We start from the raw sequence: 18,917 nt of genomic DNA, 5'->3' as shown, positions 1-18,917 counted from the left end.
TTTTAGCATGAAGGGCTGTTGAATTTTGTCAAAGGCCTTTTTTGCATCTATTGAGATAATCGTGTGGCTTTTGTCTTTGGTTCTGTTTATATGCTGGATTACGTTTATTGGTTTGCGTATGTTGAACCAGCCTTGCCTCCCAGAGATGAAGCCCACTTCATCATGGTGGATAAGCTTTCTGATGTGCTGCTGGATCTGGTTTGCCAGTATTTTATTGAGGAATTTTGCATCGATGTTCATCAGGGATATTGGTCTAAAATTCTCTTTTTTTGTTGTGTCTCTGCCAGGCTTTGGTATCAGGATGATGTTGGCCTCATAAAATGAGTTAGGGAGGATTCCCTCTTTTTCTATTGATTGGAATAGTTTCAGAAGGAATGGTACCAACTCCTCCTTGTACCTCTGGTAGAATTCAGCTGTGAATCCATCTGGTCCTGGACTTTTTTTCTTTGTTAGGATATTAATTATTGCCTCAATTTCAGAGCCTACTATTGGTCTATTCAGGGATTCAACTTCTTCCTGGTTTAGTCTTGGGAGAGTGTAAGTGTCCAGGAAATTCTCCATTTCTTCTAGATTTTCTAGTTTAAATGCGTAGAGGTGTTTATAGTATTCTCTGATGGTAGTTTGTATTTCTGCGGGGTTGGTGGTGACATCCCCTTTATCATTTTTTATTGTGACTATTTGATTCTTCTCTCTTTTCTTCTTTATTAGTCTTGCTAGCGGTCTATCAATTTTGTTGATCTTTTCAAAAAACCAACTCCTGGATTCATTGATTTTTTGGAGGGTTTTTTGTGTCTCTATCTCCTTCAGTTCTGCTCTGATCTTAGTTATTTCTTGCCTTCTGCTAGCTTTTGAATGTGTTTGCTCTTGCTTCTCTAGTTCTTTTAATTGTGATGTTAGAGTGTCAATTTCAGATCTTTCCTGCTTTCTCTTATGGGCATTTAGTGTTAAAATTTCCCTCTACACACTGCTTTAAATGTGTCCCAGAGATTCTGGTATGTTGTATCTTTGCTCTCATTGATTTCAAATAACATCTTTATTTCTGCCTTCATTTTGTTATGTACCCAGTAGTCATTCAGGAGCAGGTTGTTCAGTTTCCATGTAGTTGAGCGGTTTTGATTGAGTTTCTTAGTCCTGAGTTCTAGTTTGATTGCACTGTGGTCTGAGAGACAGTTTGTTATAATTTCTGTCCTTGTACATTTGCTGAAGAGTGCTTTACTTCCAATTCTGTGGTCAATTTTGGAATAAGTGTGATGTGCTGCTGAATAGAATGTATATTCTGTTGATTTGGGGTGGAGAGTTCTGTAGATGTCTATTAGGTCTGCTTGCTGCAGAGATGAGTTCAATTCCTGGATATCCTTGTTAACTTTCTGTCTCGTTGATCTGTCTAATGTTGACAGTGGGGTGTTGAAGTCTCCCATTATTATTGTATGGAAGTCTAAGTCTCTTTGTAAGTCTCTAAGGACTTGCTTTATGAATCTGGGTGCTCCTGTATTGGGTGCATATATATTTAGGATAGTTAGCTCTTCCTGTTGAATTGATCCCTTTAACATTATGTAATGGCCTTCTTTGTCTCTTTTGATCTTTGATGGTTTAAAGTCTGTTTTATCAGAGACTAGTATTGCAACCCCCGATTTTTTTTGGTCTCCATTTGCTTGGTAGATCTTCCTCCATCCCTTTATTTTGAGTTTATATATGTCTCTGCATGTGAGATGGGTCTCCTGAATACAGCAAACTGATGGGTCTTGACTCTTTATCCAGTTTGCCAGTCTGTATCTTTTAATTGGAGCATTTAGTCCATTTACATTTAAGGTTAATTGTTATGTGTGAACTTGATCCTGCCGTTATGATATTAACTGGTTATTTTGCTCGTTAGTTGATATAGTTTCTTCCTAGCATCGATGGTCTTTATATTTTGTCATGTTTTTGCAATGGCTGGTACCGGTTGTTCCTTTCCATGTTGAGTGCTTCCTTCAGGGTCTCTTGTAAGGCAGGCCTGGTGGTGACAAAATCTCTAAGCATTTGCTTGTCTGTAAAGGATTTTATTTCTCCTTCACTTATGAAACTTAGTTTGGCTGGATATGAAATTCTGGGTTGATAATTCTTTTCTTTAAGAATGTTGAATATTGGCCCCCACTCTCTTCTAGCTTGTAGAGTTTCTGCCGTGAGATCTGCTGTTAGTCTGATAGGCTTCCCTTTGTGGGTAACCCGACCTTTCTCTCTGGCTGCCCTTAAGATTTTTTCCTTCATTTCAACTTGGTGAATCTGACAATTATGTGTCTTGGAGTTGCTCTTCTCGAGGAGTATCTTTGTGGTGTTCTCTGTATTTCCTGAATTTGAATGTTGGCCTGCTCTACTAGGTTGGGGAAGTTCTCCTGGATGATATCCTGAAGAGTGTTTTCCAACTTGGTTCCATTTTCCCCCTCACTTTCAGGCACCCCAATCAGACGTAGATTTGGTCTTTTTACATAATCCCATACTTCTTGCAGGCTTTGTTCATTTCTTTTTCTTCTTTTTTCTTTTGGTTTCTCTTCTCGCTTCATTTCATTCATTTGATCCTCAATTGCTGATACTGTTTCTTCCAGTTGATCGAGTCGGTTACTGAAGCTTGTGCATTTGTCACGTATTTCTCGTGTCATGGTTTTCATCTCTGTCCATTCATTTATTGCCTTCTCTGCATTAATTATTCTAGTTATCAATTCTTCCACTCTTTTCTCAAGATTTTTAGTTTCTTTGCACTGGGTACGTAATTCCTCCTTTAGCTCTGAGAAGTTTGATGGGCTGGAGCCTTCTTCTCTCATCTCATCAAAGTCATTCTCCGTCCAGCTTTGATCCGTTGCTGGCGATGAGCTGTGTTCCTTTGCAGGGGGCGATACGCTTTTATTTTTTTAATTTCCAGCTTTTCTGCCCTGCTTTTTCCCCATCTTTGTGGTTTTATCTGCCTCTGGTCTTTGATGATGGTGACGTACTGATGGGGTTTTGGTGTGGGTGTCCTTCCTGTTTGTTAGTTTTCCTTCTAACAGTCAGGACCCTCAGCTGTAGGTCTGTTGGAGATTGCTTGAGGTCCACTCCAGACCCTGTTTGCCTGGGTATCAGCAGCAGAGGATGCAGAAGATAGAATATTGCTGAACAGCGAGTGTACCTGTCTGATTCTTGCTTTGGAAGCTTCCTCTCAGTGGTGTACTCCACTGTGTGTGGTGTGGGGTGTTGGTCTGCCCCCAGTCAGGGATGTCTCCCAGTTAGGCTACTCAGGGGTCAGGGACCCACTTGAGCTGGCAGTCTGTCCCTTCTCAGATCTCAACCTCCGTGTTGGGAGATCCACTGCTCTCTTCAAAGCTGTCAGACAGAGTCATTTGCGTCTGCAGAGGTTTCAGCTGCTTTTTGTTGTTGTTGTTTAGCTGTGCCCTGTCCCCAGAGGTGGAGTCTACAGAGAAAGGCAGGACTCCTTGAGCTGCTGTGAGCTCCACCCAGTTCGAGCTTCCCAGAGGCTTTGTTTATCTACTTAAGCCTCAGCAATGGCGGGCGCCCCTCCCCCAGCCTCTCTGCTGCCTTGCAGGGAGATCGCAGACTGCTGTGCTAGCAATGAGGGAGGCTCCATGGGCGTGGGACCCTCCCGGCCAGGTGTGGGATATAGTCTCCTGGGATATAGTCTCCTGGTGTGCCCGTTTGCTAAGATCCTTGGTAGAGCGCAGTATTGGGGTGGGAGTTACCTGATTTTTCCAGGTGTTGTGTGTCTCAGTTCCCCTGGCTAGGAAAAGGGATTCCCTTCCCCCTTGCACTTCCCAGGTGAGGCGATGCCTCCCCCTGCTTCAGCTCTCGCTGGTCTGGCTGCAGCAGCTGAGCAGCACTGATTGTCATGCACTCCCTAGTGAGATAAAACCAGTACCTCAGTTGAAAATGCAGAAATCACCTGTCTTCTGTGTCGCTCGCCCTGGGAGTTGGAGACTGGAGCTGTTCCTATTCGGCCATCTTGCTCCACCCCCTAGGTTTAGATTTAATATCTAAATGACTAGATCAAAGAGTAACTATTCTGTTCAAAAGGTCTCTGTAGGAATCTTTCACTGCATTATTTAGTAACTCATCATAATACCTCACCTTCCTGTAGCATTTCCTGCTTGCCCTCTAAATTAATTGTTTCTGGTCTTATATAAGCTAAAAAGGAAAATATTTTATCAGTATCATCTGCCAATTGATCTATCATCTATTTGAAGACAGCAATCCAATATTTCATCTGTCTTCTCTAGAACCAAAGTGTACCCATTTTTTAAATTTTCAAGATATTTTGCTAAGTCTTCTGAAAACTATTTCATTAGACTTGAAAATGTTATACAAACTTTTTTACTATTTTTACCACCTCCTTCAATTCTACCACATATAATCCGACCATGGAAGTAAATATTTATCCAAAATAAATACAGCCACAATTTTATTAAAATCCATATCATATATACATATAAAAAAGATGAAATGTATTATGGAGAAATTATAGTCTCTTCTTTCTTCCCTTTTGTTTTTGTGTGGTTTTTTTTTGTTTGTTTTATTTTGCTATACACGTGCGCTTTTTCAGGGCTGATTATTGTTTTAAAACTTTAATGGGTCTACTCGTATAAACATGTTTTTCTACCATGTTGTTAAAATTGGACTCACACCATTGCATCACCATAATTTCTCTAGAAAGCATTCGACTCCTAATATCACTGTCTAAATTTTAGAAATATAGCTTTTGGGAAAAATGCTACGTTAAAAATAGTTCATTTATTTAGGAATACTTTTTGAATAATTCTCAGTACCATCTGGTAGCTGGAAATCAAAGAAGTGGATCTTAACATTCATAGAGGAACTGCTTTTTAAACAATTTGATTTTGAAATAAGAACTAAGTACAAGATAGAGTGTGAACACAAAGAAAGGAAACATTACTATCTTGGAGGGATCTCATTTTGATTCATGAAGCATAAGTAAGACTTAAGTGGATAGGGCAGGACTCAAGGCAGGAGTAGGTGTCTATGAATATGTAAGGTGGGTAGATGGGAATTCTAGACAGAATAAAGCCACACGTGTTTCTGTTTAATTTAATAAGTACGGTAATATTTGACTTGTAAACTTGAACAATTCATCAGCTCATTTTGGTTTTGGTAACTCTGCCACTTATCTGTGGTAAAATAATAAAATTTGGGCCAAACAACTTAAGATTCTTTTGTCATTTCCTTCATTACTTTCATTTTATATTCTCTGCCTTGCTTTCTTTTGTAACGGGGAAAGTAAACATGTTAAGTGAAATTAACTCTGTATTTACTAAGATTTGCTTAACCCACCACATGACACGCCCAGCAAGCACAGGTCACCTCCGGCAGTGAGGACAGATGATATCCACTATGCTACTAGGTGTGTGTGAAGATCAGAGGTGTAATCTGTATTTTTTGGATGACAGCTCAATAATTAAACAATAATGCAATCTTGTAGTTGGTGCTGAGTTTAAGTTTCTCAAATTGAGTCAGAAAAGAAAGAACAATATTTCTTTTTAAAATGGCCCTGTAACAATAGACCAGTAATCCTTGTTTGTTTGCTTTTTGTTTGTTTAACTGAAGCCTTAAATAGAGTGATTTACAAAAGTCATCTAAGAAAAGAATACTAGAGGTGATGTAGTAGACTTATGAAATATCTTGGGAAATACATATTTATTCTAATATGTCTACAAAACAGTGAGTCATAGAAGTAGCAGGGATTGCAAATTTGGGGGTGTTGTACTATACTATGCAGCATAATATTGATACATTGGAGATATGGGTAAAATCAGTGACATCAGAATCACAAAAATGGAATGAATGTGAAAGGTGCTGCAGGGAGAGATAATGGAACCAAAAAGTACAATGAATAGTTAGAGATTGTAGCAGCAGAAAGAAAAATTCAAGAGCTACAGTGGATGATAAATTGAATGAGTTGACATTCTAATACCTGCTAAAATATTCAAATGCTACAGTGTGTTGAATTGTAATAGCGATGTCATGCATAAAATGGATTGAGCTACATTCAGGTCTTGTTAGGCTGCAATTTGGAGACTCAGTTCAACAAAAAAAGCACATTTCAAAAAAGAGACAAATTGCCAAGCATTTGGTGGAGATACAATACAAATGATAAAAAGATCTTGAGCACATGAGCTATGAGAGGAGCTTGTGAAAATTGAAAATCTTAAAAAATAAAAAAAAGACACAGAAAAGATGACGGCCTTTTTCTATGCATAAAAGCATTATAAAGGGAATAGAAACTGGTTTCTTTCACTGGTTGGTGCAAATAAGGAAGAAATAATAGGCCCAAGTCTCACTGAGTTTAAAAAAAAAAATTGGACATAGTATTACTGCAGATATGGTATTATAGGGTTTTCCCTAAGTAATAAATTTGACCAGAAGTTAAATATGTATCATAACAATGTATTTAAATACTGTTAAAGGGCACAATTTAAAGCTGTAAGCCAATACAACATAAAGTTTGAAAGGATTTATTTTTATTTTATTTTTTGTTATGCTTTAAGTTCTGGGTACAGGGGTACAATGTGCAGGTTTGTTACCTATGTATACATGTGCCATGTTGGTGTACTATACCCATTAACTCGTCGTTTACATTAGGTATATCTCCCAATGCTATCCCTCCCTCCTGCCCCTACACCACAACAGGCCCTGGTGTGTGATGTTCCCCTTCCTGTGTCCAAGTGTTCTCATTGTTCAATTCCCACCTATGAGTGAGAACATGCGGTGTTAGGTTTTCTGTTCTTGCAATAGTTTTCTGAGAATGATGGTTTCCAGCTGCATCCCTGGCCCTGCAAAGGACATGAACTCATCCTTTTTTATGGCTGCATAGTATTCCACCATTTATATTGCCACATTTTCTTAATCCAATCTGTCATTGATGGACATTTGGGTTGATTCCAAGTCTTTGCTATTGTGAACAGTGTCACAATAAACATACGTGTGCGTGTGTCTTTATAGCAGCATGATTTATAATCCTTTGGGTATATACCCAGTAATGGGATGGCTGGGTCAAATGGTATTTCTAGTTCTAGATCCTTGAGGCATTGCCACACTGTCTTCAACAATGGTTGAACTAGTTTACAGTCCCACCAACAGTGAAAGAGTGTTCCTATTTCTCCATATCCTCTCCAGCACCTGTTATTTCCTGATTTTTTAATGATTGCCATTCTAACTGGTGTGAGATGGTATCTCATTGCGGTTTTGATTTGCATTTCTCTGATGGCTAGTGATGATGAGCATTTTTTCATGTGTCTGTTGGCTGGATGAACATCTTCTTTTGAGAAGTGTCTGTTTATATCCTTTGCCCACTTTTTGAAGGGATTGTTTGTTTTTTTCTTGTAAATTTGTTTGAGTTCCTTGTAGGTTCTGGATATTAGCCCTTTGTCAGATGAGTAGATTGCGAAAATTTTCTCCCATTCTGTAGGTTGCCTGTTCACTCTGATGGTAGTTTCTTTTGCTGTGCAGAAGCTCTTTAGTTTAATTAGATCCCATTTGTCTATTCTGGCTTTTGTTGCCATTGCTTTTGGTGTTTTAGACGTAAAGCCCTTGCCCATGCCTATGTTCTGAATAGTATTGCCTAGGTTTTCTTCAAGGGGTTTCATGGTTTTAGGTCTAACATTTAAGTCTCTAATCCATCTTGAATTAATTTTTGTATAAGGTATAAGGAAGGGATCCAATTTCAGCTTTCTACTTATGACTAGCCAGTTTTCCCAGCACCATTTATTAAGTAGGGAATCCTTACCCCATTTCTTGTTTTTGTCATTTGTCAAAGATCAGATGGTTGTAGATGTGTGTTATTACCTCTGAGGGCTTTGTTCTGTTCCATTGGTCTATATCTCTGTTTTGGTACCAGTCCCATGCTGTTTTGGCTACTGTAGCCTTGTAGTATAGTTTGAAGTCAGGTAGCGTGATGCCTCCAGCTTTGTTCTTTTGGCTTAGGATTATCTTGGCAATGTGGGCTCTTTTTTGGTTCCATATGAACTTTAAAGTAGTTTTTTCCAATTCTGTGAAGAAAGTCATTGGTAGCTTAATGGGGATGTCATTGAATCTATAAATTGCCTTGGGCAGTATGGTCATTTTCACGATATTGGTTCTTCCTATCCATGATCATGGAATTTTCTTCCATTTGTTTATGTGCTTTTTTATTTCGTTGAGCAGTGTTTTGTAGTTCTCCTTGAAGAGCTCCTTCACATTCATTGTAAGTTGTATTCCTAGGTATTTTATTCTCTTTGAAGCAATTGTGAATGGGAGTTCACTCATGATTTGGCTCTCTGTTTGTCTGTTATGATTGTATAAGACTGCTTGTGATTTTTGCACATTGATTTTGTATCCTGAGAATTTCCTGAAGTTGCTTATTAGCTTAAGGAGATTTGGGGCTGAGATGATGGGGTTTTCTAAATATATAATCATGTCATCTGTACCAATTTGACTTCTTTTCCTAATTGAATACCCTTTATTTCTTTATCTTGTCTGACTGCCCTGGCCAGAGCTTCCAACACTGTGTTGAATAGGAGTGGTGAGAGAGGGCATCCCTTCTTCTGCCAGTTTTCAAAGGGAATGTTTCCAGTTTTTGCCCATTCAGTATGATATTGGCTGTGGGTTTGTCATAAATAGCTCTTATTATTTTGAGATACGTCCTATCAATACCTAATTTATTGAGAGTGTTTAGCATGAAGGGCTGTTGAATTTTGTCAAAGACCTTTTCTGCATCTACTGAGATAACCATGTGGTTTTTGTCTTTGGTTCTCTTTATATGCTGGATTATGTTTATTGATTTGCATATGTTGAACCAGCCTTGCATCCCAGGGATGAAGCCCACTTGATCATGGTGGATAAACTTTTTGATGTGCTGCTGGATTTGATTTGCCAGTATTTTGTTGAGGATTTTTGCATCGATGTTCATCAGGGATATTGGTCTAAAATTCTCTTTTTTTGTTATGTCTCTGTCAGGCTTTGGTATCAGGATGATGCTGGCCTCATAAAATGCGTTAGGGAGGATTCCCTCTTTTTCTATTGATTGGAATAGTTTCAGAAGGAATGGTACCAGATCCTGCTTGTACCTCTGGTAGAATTTGACTGTGTATCACACTTTTTTTGGTTGATAAGCTATTAATTATTGCCTCAACTTCAGAGCCTGTTGTTGGTCTATTCGTGGATTCAACTTCTTCCTGGTTTAGTCTTGGGAGAGTGTATGTCTCCAAGAATTAATCCATTTCTTCTAGGTTTGTAGTTTTTTTGCGTAGAGGTGTTTATAGTATTCTCTGATGGTAGTTTGTATTTCTGCGGGGTTGGTGGTGACATCCCCTTTATCATTTTTTATTGCAGGTATTTGATTCTTCTCTCTTTTCTTCTTTATTAGTCTTGCTAGCAGTCTATCACTTTTGTTGATCTTTTCAAAAAACCAACTCCTGGATTCATTGATTTTTTGGAGGGTTTTTTGTGTCTCTATCTCCTTCAGTTCTGCTCTGATCTTAGTTATTTCTTGCCTTCTGCTAGCTTTTGAATGTGTTTGCTCTTGCTTCTCTAATTCTTTTAATTGTGATATTAGGGTGTCAATTTCACATCTTTCCTTTTTTCTCTTGTGGGCATTTAGTGCTAAAAATTTCCATCCGCACACTGCTTTAAATGTGTCCCAGAGATTCTGGTATGTTGTATCTTTGTTCTCGTTGGTTTCAAAGAACATCTTTGTTTCTGCCTTCATTTCATTATGTACCCAGTAGTCATTCAGGAGCAGGTTGTTCAGTTTCCATGTAGTTGAGCAGTTTTGATTGAGTTTCTTATTCCTGAGTTCTAGTTTGATTGCACTGTGGTCTGAGAGACAGTTTGTTATAATTTCTGTTCTTGTACATTTGGTGAGGAGTGCTTTACTTTCAACTATGTAGTCAATTTTGGAATAAGTACGATGTGGTGCTGAGAAGAATGTATATTCTCTTGATTTGGGGTGGAGAGTTCTGTAGGTATCTATTAGGTCCACTTGGTGCAGAGATGAGTTCAATTCCTGGATATCCATGTTAACTTTCTGTCTCGTTGGTCTGTCTAATGTTGACAGTGGGGTATTAAAGTCTCCCATTATTATTGTTTGGGAGTCTAAGTGTCTTTGTAAGTCTCTAAGGACTTGCTTTATGAATCTGGGTGCTCCTGTATTGGGTGCATATATATTTAGGATAGTTAGCTCTTCTTGTTGAATTGATCCTTTTACCATTATGTAATGGCCTTCTTTGTCTCTTTTGATCTTTGATGGTTTAAAGTCTGTTTTATCAGAGACTAGGATTGCAACCCCTGCCTTTTTTTGTTTTCCATTTGCTTGGTAGATCTTCTTCCATCCATTTATTTTGAGCCTATGTGTGTCTCTGCACGTGAGATGGGTCTCCTGAATACAGCACACTGATGGGTGCTGATGCTTTTTATCCAATTTGCCAGTCTATGTCTTTTAATTGGAGCATTTATGCCATTTACATTTAAGGTTAATACTGTTATGTGTGAACTTGATCCTGTCATTGTGATATTAGCTGGTTATTTTGTTTGTTAGTTGATGCAGTTTCTTCCTAGAATTGATGGTCTTTACATTTTGGCATGTTTTTGCAGTGGCTGGTACTAGTTGTTCCTTTCCATGTTTAGTGCTTCCTTCAGGATCTCTTGTAGGACAGGCATGATGGTGACAAAATCTCTCAGCATTTGCTTGTCTGTAAAGGATTTTATTTCTTCTTCACTTATGAAACTTTGTTTGGCTGGTTATGAAATTCTGGGTTGATAATTCTTTTGTGTAAAAATGTTGAATGTTGCCCCCCACTCTCTTCTAGCTTGTAGAGTTTCTGCCAAGAGATCCACTGTTAGTCTGATGGGCTTCCCTTTGTGTGCAACCCGATCTTTCTCTCTGGCTGTCCTTAACATTTTTCCTTCATTTCAACTTTGGTGAATCTGACAATTATGTGTCTTGGAGTTGCTCTTCTCGAGGAGTATCTTTGTGGCATTCTCTGTATTTCCTGAATTTGAATGTTGGCCTGCCTTACTGGGTTGGGGAAGTTCTCCTGGATGATATCCTGCAGAGTGTTTTCCAACTTGGTTCCATTCTCCCCATCACTTTCAAGTACACTAATCAGACGTAAATTTGGTCTTTTCACATAGTCCCATATTTCTTGGAGGCTTTGTTCATTTCTTTTTACTCTTTTTTTCTCTAAACTTCTCTTCTCGCTTCATTTCATTCATTTGATCTTCAGTCGTTGATACCCTTTCTTCCAGTTGATCGAGTCGGTTACTCAAGCTTGTGCGTTTGTCACGTAGTTCTAGTGTCATGGTTTTCATCTCTATCAGGTCATTTAAGGACTTCTCTACATTGGTTATTCCAGTTAGCCATTCATCAAATCTTTTTTCAAGGTTTTTAGTTTCTTTGTGCTCGGTTCATAGTTCCTCCTTTAGCTCGGAGAATTTTGATCGTCTGAAGCCTTCTTCTCTCAACTCATCAAAGTCATTCTCCGTCCAGCTTTGTTCCATTGCTGGTGAGGAGCTGCGTTCCTTTGGAGGGGGAGAGGTGCTCTGATTTCTACAATTTTCATCTTTCCTGCACTGTTTTTTCCCTCTCTTTGTGGTTTTATCTACCTTTAGTCTTTGATGGTGGTGACATACAGATGGGGTTTTGGCATGGGTGTCCTTTCTGTTTGTTAGTTTTCCTTCTAACAGTCAGGACCCTCAGCTGCAGGTCTGTTGGAGTTTGCTTGAGAACCATTCCAGACCCTGTTTGCCTGGGCATCAGCAGCATAAGCTGCAGAAGAGTGAATATTGCTGAACAGCAGATGTTGCTGTCTGATTGTTCCTCTGGAAGCTTCATCTCAGAGGTGTACCTGGCTGTGTGAGGTGTCAGTCTGCCCCCAGTGGGGGATGTCTCCCAGTTAGGCTACTCAGGTGTCAGATACCCACTTGAGGAGGCAGTCTGTCCATTCTCAGATCTCAAACTCTGTGCTGGGAGAACCACTACTCTCTTCAAACCTGTCAAACAGGCACATTTACATCTGCAGAGGTTTCTGTTGCCTTTTGCTTGGCTATGCCCTGTTCCCAGAGTTGGAGTCTACAGAAGCAGACAGGCCTCCTTGAGCTGTGGTGACCTCCACCCAGTTCGAGCTTCCTGGCCGCTTTGTTTACCTACTTAAGCCTCAGCAATGGTGGGCGCCCCTCCCCCAGCCTCTCTGCCACCTTGCAGTTAGATCTCAGACTGCTGTGCTAGCAATGAGGGGGGCTCCATGGGCATGGGACCCTCTGAGCCAGGCGCAGGATATAATCTCCTGGTGTGCCATTTGCTAAGACCTTTGGTAAAGTGCAGTATTAGGGTGGGAGTGACCCGATTTTCCAGGTGTTGTTACGGTTTCCCTTGGCTAGGAAAAGGAATTCCCTTCCCCCTTGCACTTCCTGGGCGAGGCAATGCCTCGCCCTGCTTCAGCTCTCACTCATTGGGCTGCACCCACTGTCCTGCACCCACTGTCTGACACACCCTAGTTAGATGAACCTGGTACCTCAGTTGGAAATGCAGAAATCACCCATCCTCTGAGTCGCTCACACTGGGACCTGGATGCTGGAGCTGTTCCTATTCGGCCATCTTGGTGCCAAGTCCCCAAGGATTTAATCTAAATCATTACTCAATAGATAATAATGTCTATTCCCTAACATAAATTGAAGACTGGTATCTTCACTATACTTAAAAAAATTACCCTGAAACAACACAGCACCTTCTTATATAGTAAATGTTTATTGAATTGAAATAAATTGGGTATTCATTTTGAAACTGAAAAAACAAAACAATTCCATAATAAAAATTCTAAGTAGAGGCAAATCTCTACTTTGCAACATACACAATACATGAGCTTCACTACTTATTTAATTAGTTATAACATTACTAATATTGTCTTTAATGATAATCATAAAACTATATTTTCTTTATTTTCTATATTGAGCATTTACTGCATTGTGAGTGCTGGCTAAGTGCTTTTTGTGTATTATCTCACTATTTTTATTTTTGTTTCTTACCAAAACCAAATTCTAAATTTACAGAAGTTATGCAACTTGCCAAGATTATATGACAATAGGTGGTAGAGCTGGACTTCTTTACCCAGCTTGCCTGCCCCCTAACGCTGTTGCATGTGGTTCTGCAGTATATCACACTACTATATATCAGTAAAATACATTTGTTCAAAAATGGTAAAATGAATAAATAAAAATTGTCTGACAGACGTCAAGTACTCACTTCAGTGAGTAAGCAACAGTTTTATGCACATGGGTTGCATGGTGCTATATGGCAGAAGCCAGTGGTTTTTGAACCTGAACATGCACCTGAAATATCAGATGGGATTAAAACAGTTTGTTGGACTCCACCTTCTGAGTTTCTGATTTAGTAGGTAGAATGAGGCCCAAGGTTTTGTATTTATAACACGTTCCCATGTAATGTTGATGCTGGTGGTGTAGGTACCACACTTTGGGAATCGCTGGTTTAGTGAAAGGTTACTGTTTTCAGAGTTAAGACACTTGTGGTCAAATTGAAGTTGTTTCCCTAAATAACCTTGGAAAAGTCTTTTAGTTTCCTCTGTGCAAAATGGCAATCATATTACTAACCACACAAGTCATGAGAGTTATGTAAAAGAATGCCTATATAATACTTAACCTTTGCAGAAAATTATAAAACGCTGGTCTTCTTCAGGGTTACCCTCTACTTGTTTTCACTATCTTTGGATAGTGGGCAGTGTGAATTTTAAGTGGGGACAGTAGAAATAGTAACACTTATTGAATGCCTTCAATGCTCAATCTACCCTCTATAAGTTTTGAGTCTTACAAGGATGTGACCTGTGACATAAAATATAAAACAAAATGCTACCATAGAGATTCTCAATTTAGGAGCAGGAGGACATTTGCCCCTTTTCCCCTATTTTGAGGAATAGTGCCTGTCTTGGCCTCCTGGCATATATAACTGTTTCATCTTTGCTCTTCTTAATCAGTTGCTATTCATGGCAAATATCCCTTTGTCCACCAGAGCTCACTTTATCTCATAGTGTAGAGTGTTCCAGATAGCTGTGTTCCTTTATGTCTGATCCTTATCATCAATGTTTGCTTTTCTTATGTGAGAACATAAATGTGGAGGGACAAAAGACTCTTTCCACTATGGTCTGTGTATATCTCGTCCAGAAACCTCATGTTTTCTTTCCCCAAAACATAGATCCTAACTTATTGTTTATGTTTCCAAGTTGGTGTGGTCCTATTTCCTCAGTTCTTTATACTACTATTTTTATTTTTCTTATTATAAATTGTTTCACTCTAAACTTTCATAGGCTAACGTCAGACCTGCCACTCTAGTGCTGTAACCAACATAGACATTTTGTAGACCAGTGAGCATAGCAAGGAGTTTGTATGGAATAGAAAAAAGAACAGGGCTGCCCACCCTTCCAATGAGTTGGGCTCAGGAATTAGCTTGTCCTTTGTCATTAAACAGTTGTGGCTTTAGACAAGTCAGTTAAATTCTCAAAATCTCAACTGTATTTCTGAAGTAAAGAGATTGCCCCCAAATTTCCAGTGCTTATATTAGCTCTAAAAGTTCAAAATTTCACACTCACTGTGTATGAACATCAATCCATAAATCATACAATTTTCCCACAATAGGACTAATTTCATTTCTCTTTGGATTATTGAGTTGAATGGTGTATGTTTTATGCGCACTCAATAAATATACATCAAATAACTCCTATGTGTTGGGCAGTGTTAGACATTTAGAATGTGTCATTCATTCAGTCAACTAATGCTAGCCCCTTTTATTGTCAGGAATTAAAAATACATAGTTCCTGCCTTTACACACCCCAAAGTCAGGTGGAGTGGTAAGAAGGTAAGAGGAAAATAAAAGTTGTTCAAATAGTCACACAAAGGTAAAAATACAACTCAAGACAAGTGCAACAAATGAAAGTTTGGTGGTGTTCTGAGAGACTCTCAAATGAGAATTTGATAAGTGCAAGGAGATGAGGAAAAAATGTCCAGCCCTGAGAGCTGGTAGTGCAAATGAAAAGGATTGGAGCTATTTGACCATTATTGAGGAAGAAAGAGTGACGGGAGTTAATGATTGCATTATTGAGTAAGAGAAAGAAATGCATTAAGGACAATTTACTAGAATAATTGAATAGCTCTCAAACTTTATGTACATGTATCTCCTAAAATAATATGTTTAAGTTTACATCTAAAATTCTCCATCATACATTTAGATAATTGCAAGGTTTTAACTTCTAGCATATTTTTATAGGCATTTTCAAATAAAATATTTTCAGTCTCTCTAAATGTATCCAGTATAATCTAAAAGCCTAGCTATTTTTTACTTTAAAATAACGACCGTTAGTCATAGCTATTTTTTACTTCAAAGTGGCCATTTGTCATTTTTAAATGTGATGAAGTTTTTAATTTAATAGTCACAGACTTTATATCATTTCTCTCTCTCCCCCAAACTTGTGTTCCAATATATTGCTTCCTGGAAATCTTTTATGTATCATCCTATCATACCCCTCTGCAAAAAAAAAAAAAAAAAAAAAAATCCAAACACACATATATATGTTATTTTTTCATGTCATACTAAAAGTTTGTGTTAAATTTGTTTTCTAAATTGACTTATCATTACAATTGTTAATTTGATAATTTCCAAACATAAAAAATTGTTAAATATGAAGTAAAAAAATAAGATAGGCCATTTTCCAATGAACTTACATATTTAAGGAAAAATATTACTTATTTCTGAATGAGAAAAGTTTCACCATCAATTCCATCCCTATTTTCATGTTAAAGTTCTGAGAAATCTTATGCATAAAAATAAGTAGATGGGAATGAAAGGTGTTTTGTTGTAGCAATTTGACACAGTTCTTTACAATCTTCCCAAATTTATGCTAAATATCACGTAGTAATCTATTACCAAAATTTTTTAACTATCACCTGAAAATTTGATTAGGGCTCTCTCCAGATTTTATAGAAGCAAAGAATTTAAAAATTCAAAACTCGTTTCCTAAATATCAGCACTAATATTTAGAATTTTCTCTTTGCTACTGCAGTACAACGGACCCCTGGAAAAGGCAAGATGAGTGAAAAATATGCTTTTCTCCTGGAACGTGGAAAAAAACAGAAAGGATTTTATTAAAAGTATCCATATGAAAGTTTAGGATTTGGAACTTGATGCTCATGATACTATACATATTTTTGGATACTCCTTGGAAAGTCATCTTTTATCCCCAGAGCTATGAACGCCTCATTTTGAATACAACTGCACTGGCATGTGGGTAAACACTGAAAGGATGATAAGTTGGTGAGATTGTCCAGGCAGAGAATATACATAAAGAGGAGTTCAACACTAAGACTTGAGAAATCACAGCATTAAATACCTGGGTATAATCCAGACATAAGCTGTGGCTCCTGAACTTTAACAGTTACAGGGTATTCTAAAGTGGCTTTATTTCTTCTATCAATTTTTATAAACCTTTTTGTCATTTATTATTCTTTCCACTAAAATTCCAGACTTTTACTCCCTGTTTAAAGAAATAGATGCATATCTATATAGATATATTAAAAAGATATATTTTATAAGGATTTATTCCTGGAATTTACTTTTATATATGTCCCCAGGAAATTTACACAATTCTTAATTTTATTTTTACTCATTTTCCTTTAAAATATACAACTACTTACACTCTATTTTATATCACATAATAGACAATTTATATTTTACTTTCAAAATAATTTTAATCACTTTCTTACTATTAATAGTTAGCTAATGCTGATTTTACAAATCAAGTTGTGTATCTCTTTACCTCCTACTGACCCTGGGCATAGAAACTGCTTTTTTCATCAGAATATTAAAAATTATTAAATTTTTAATTTTTAAGAGTTTAGAAAGTATGCCATAAAAAGTAGTTATATTCCCAGCAGATTATGTTAAGTAACTAAAAACTGAGCAGTATATTTAGTCATTCATATTTTTTCTTGCATGTGAAGTAATACAGCATCTCACACTGTAATTTTATTTGGCTAATTCCCCATACCGTATTTTGCACAGTACGGTACACTGCTGATAGAGAGTGTGATATACCTCTCATTATTTTACCCTGTGCAAATTCTACCCTACACATGCTTCATGACAGGCTCATTGAGGGTGAGGGGAACACCACCATAAAAAGCCTACTTGCACATTTGTAGTACAGATTTTTAAAGTACTTTTAGCTAGTTTTCCACCAATACAAAACTTGAGGGCACTTTTTTTTGTTCTCACTCTCATCATATGCTTAGAAAAATAACTTTAAAGATAATCATCTTCCTTCCCTCACCTTTCTGCCATATATATCAGTAATTATGGCTATTCAGTTCATTGTGAATTGTTGCCTGCAGAGTCCTAGCACAAAAACTTAGAGATTGGTAGTAAGAGTCTTTAAAGAAGAAAATGGTATGGGCACTTCTGGCATTCACAATTATCATGAAAATCATTACTATTGACATCTCATTTTCAATTTATTCCTTCATAGTCCTTTAAGGTTGAAAAATAAAATATTTAATATGCTGCATCCCTCATTGTGGACAGTTGCAATGTTGTAGGGCCAGATTCACCAGTCTACATATGGATAATGGCATGTCTGGTTAACAGTCAACTTGACTTGACTTTCTTTTTTTTTTAGAAACTAGGTCTTGCTCTATTATCCAAGTGCAGTAGCACTGTCATAACTTCCTTCACCCTCAAATTACTAGGCTCAAGCAACACTCCCACCTCAGCGTCCCAGTATATCTAGGTCTACAGCTCCACACCACCACACCTGGTTAATATTTTTGTTTGTTTGTTTGTTTTAGAGACAGGGTCTCACTATGTTGCCCAGGCTAGTCCTCCTAGACTCCCCATCTCAAGCAATCCTCCTGCCGTGGTCTGTCAAAGTGCAGGGATCGACTGGACTTTTAACTTTTCTAAAATAAGATGTTATTGCATATTTCTTCCGTAGTTATTAGTTTACTTGTTTTAACCAGTATTAATTCAAACTCTTACAGTATTTGATTCAGATGTAAAACATGCCGAGCCTCTGCCATGTTCCAGCCATCATGCTAAAAGTCACCAAGGATCCAATGATGAACAAAAGAACATGGCTCCTGCCTTACAATCTAATGGGGTAGACATACGCTAATCAGATGTCAGATGTAATACAAATAATGTAGTACTTAACTGTGATGAGAAGCCAGATGGAAAGTTTACAAGAGAAGGACAATTTGACCTGTCAGTAAAGTTGACTTCCTTGCAGAATGGCAAGTAAACTGAGGTCGCTGGGAGAGATGCACATTGTTTAGACTAAGAAGGAAAGCAGGTGTTAAATGGAAACAACAGCGTGTAAAAATGAGCTTCTTTCACAACATCCTTTCTCAAGATTAGATTCTTCATACTTTCAAAAATTTACCTGATTGGGCAGAATCTGTACTGAAACAACAACATCCTCTAAAAATTTTGCAAGCTAATTTTTAATTTAATCACTTTGTTTTGTTTTTATTTGCTGAGAGGAGCAAAAATCCCAGTAAGTTGATTATGCTCTTTCATCAAACCTTTAGAGGATCTCTATTCTAATGTTAGAATATGTTACCAAACAAGTGTTTTGGAAAAGCTATATAGAAGAAAAATAATATATGAAATGTAGTGAGTGTACTTGCTATCTGAATTTATCCTACTGTGAATTCTTTTGTCAAAATGAAAATCCTTTTCATAGACAGGAATTGCTACCTGGCTTATTATTTGTATAATTACAGGTCTTCATATATTAGAATTACTTAAATAGTGGCTATACCTGAATATAGACAAGAACTTTTGATCCTTCTTTTCCCTAAGCTTTTCTGAAATCACACTGAGAATACCGCTATTCCTTGCTATTTAG

General features: G+C 37.7%; 1 protein-coding gene across 4 annotated transcripts in view; it reads left to right on the top strand.

Annotated features, from left to right (window-relative positions):
- Nucleotides 1-18,917, top strand: part of LOC105473361 (thyrotropin releasing hormone degrading enzyme) — a 428,124-nt gene that overhangs the window by 373,740 nt on the left and 35,467 nt on the right. Inside the window, exon 16 of one of the 4 annotated variants that reach the window (XM_071071438.1) lies at nucleotides 16,077-16,554. The exons of the other annotated variants lie outside the window; for them this stretch is intronic. Within the exon in view, the coding sequence (XP_070927539.1) occupies nucleotides 16,077-16,110 (34 nt within the window). The 3' untranslated portion in view covers nucleotides 16,111-16,554. Of the gene's footprint in view, nucleotides 1-16,076; nucleotides 16,555-18,917 lie in introns of those variants that run through there. 4 annotated transcript variants of the gene reach the window in all.

This window comes from Macaca nemestrina, chromosome 10, assembly GCF_043159975.1.
Source record: "Macaca nemestrina isolate mMacNem1 chromosome 10, mMacNem.hap1, whole genome shotgun sequence".
Lineage (NCBI taxonomy): Eukaryota > Metazoa > Chordata > Mammalia > Primates > Cercopithecidae > Macaca > Macaca nemestrina.
The sequence above is the reverse complement of the archived record's forward strand: the minus strand, read 5'-3'. Positions and strand labels throughout refer to the sequence as shown.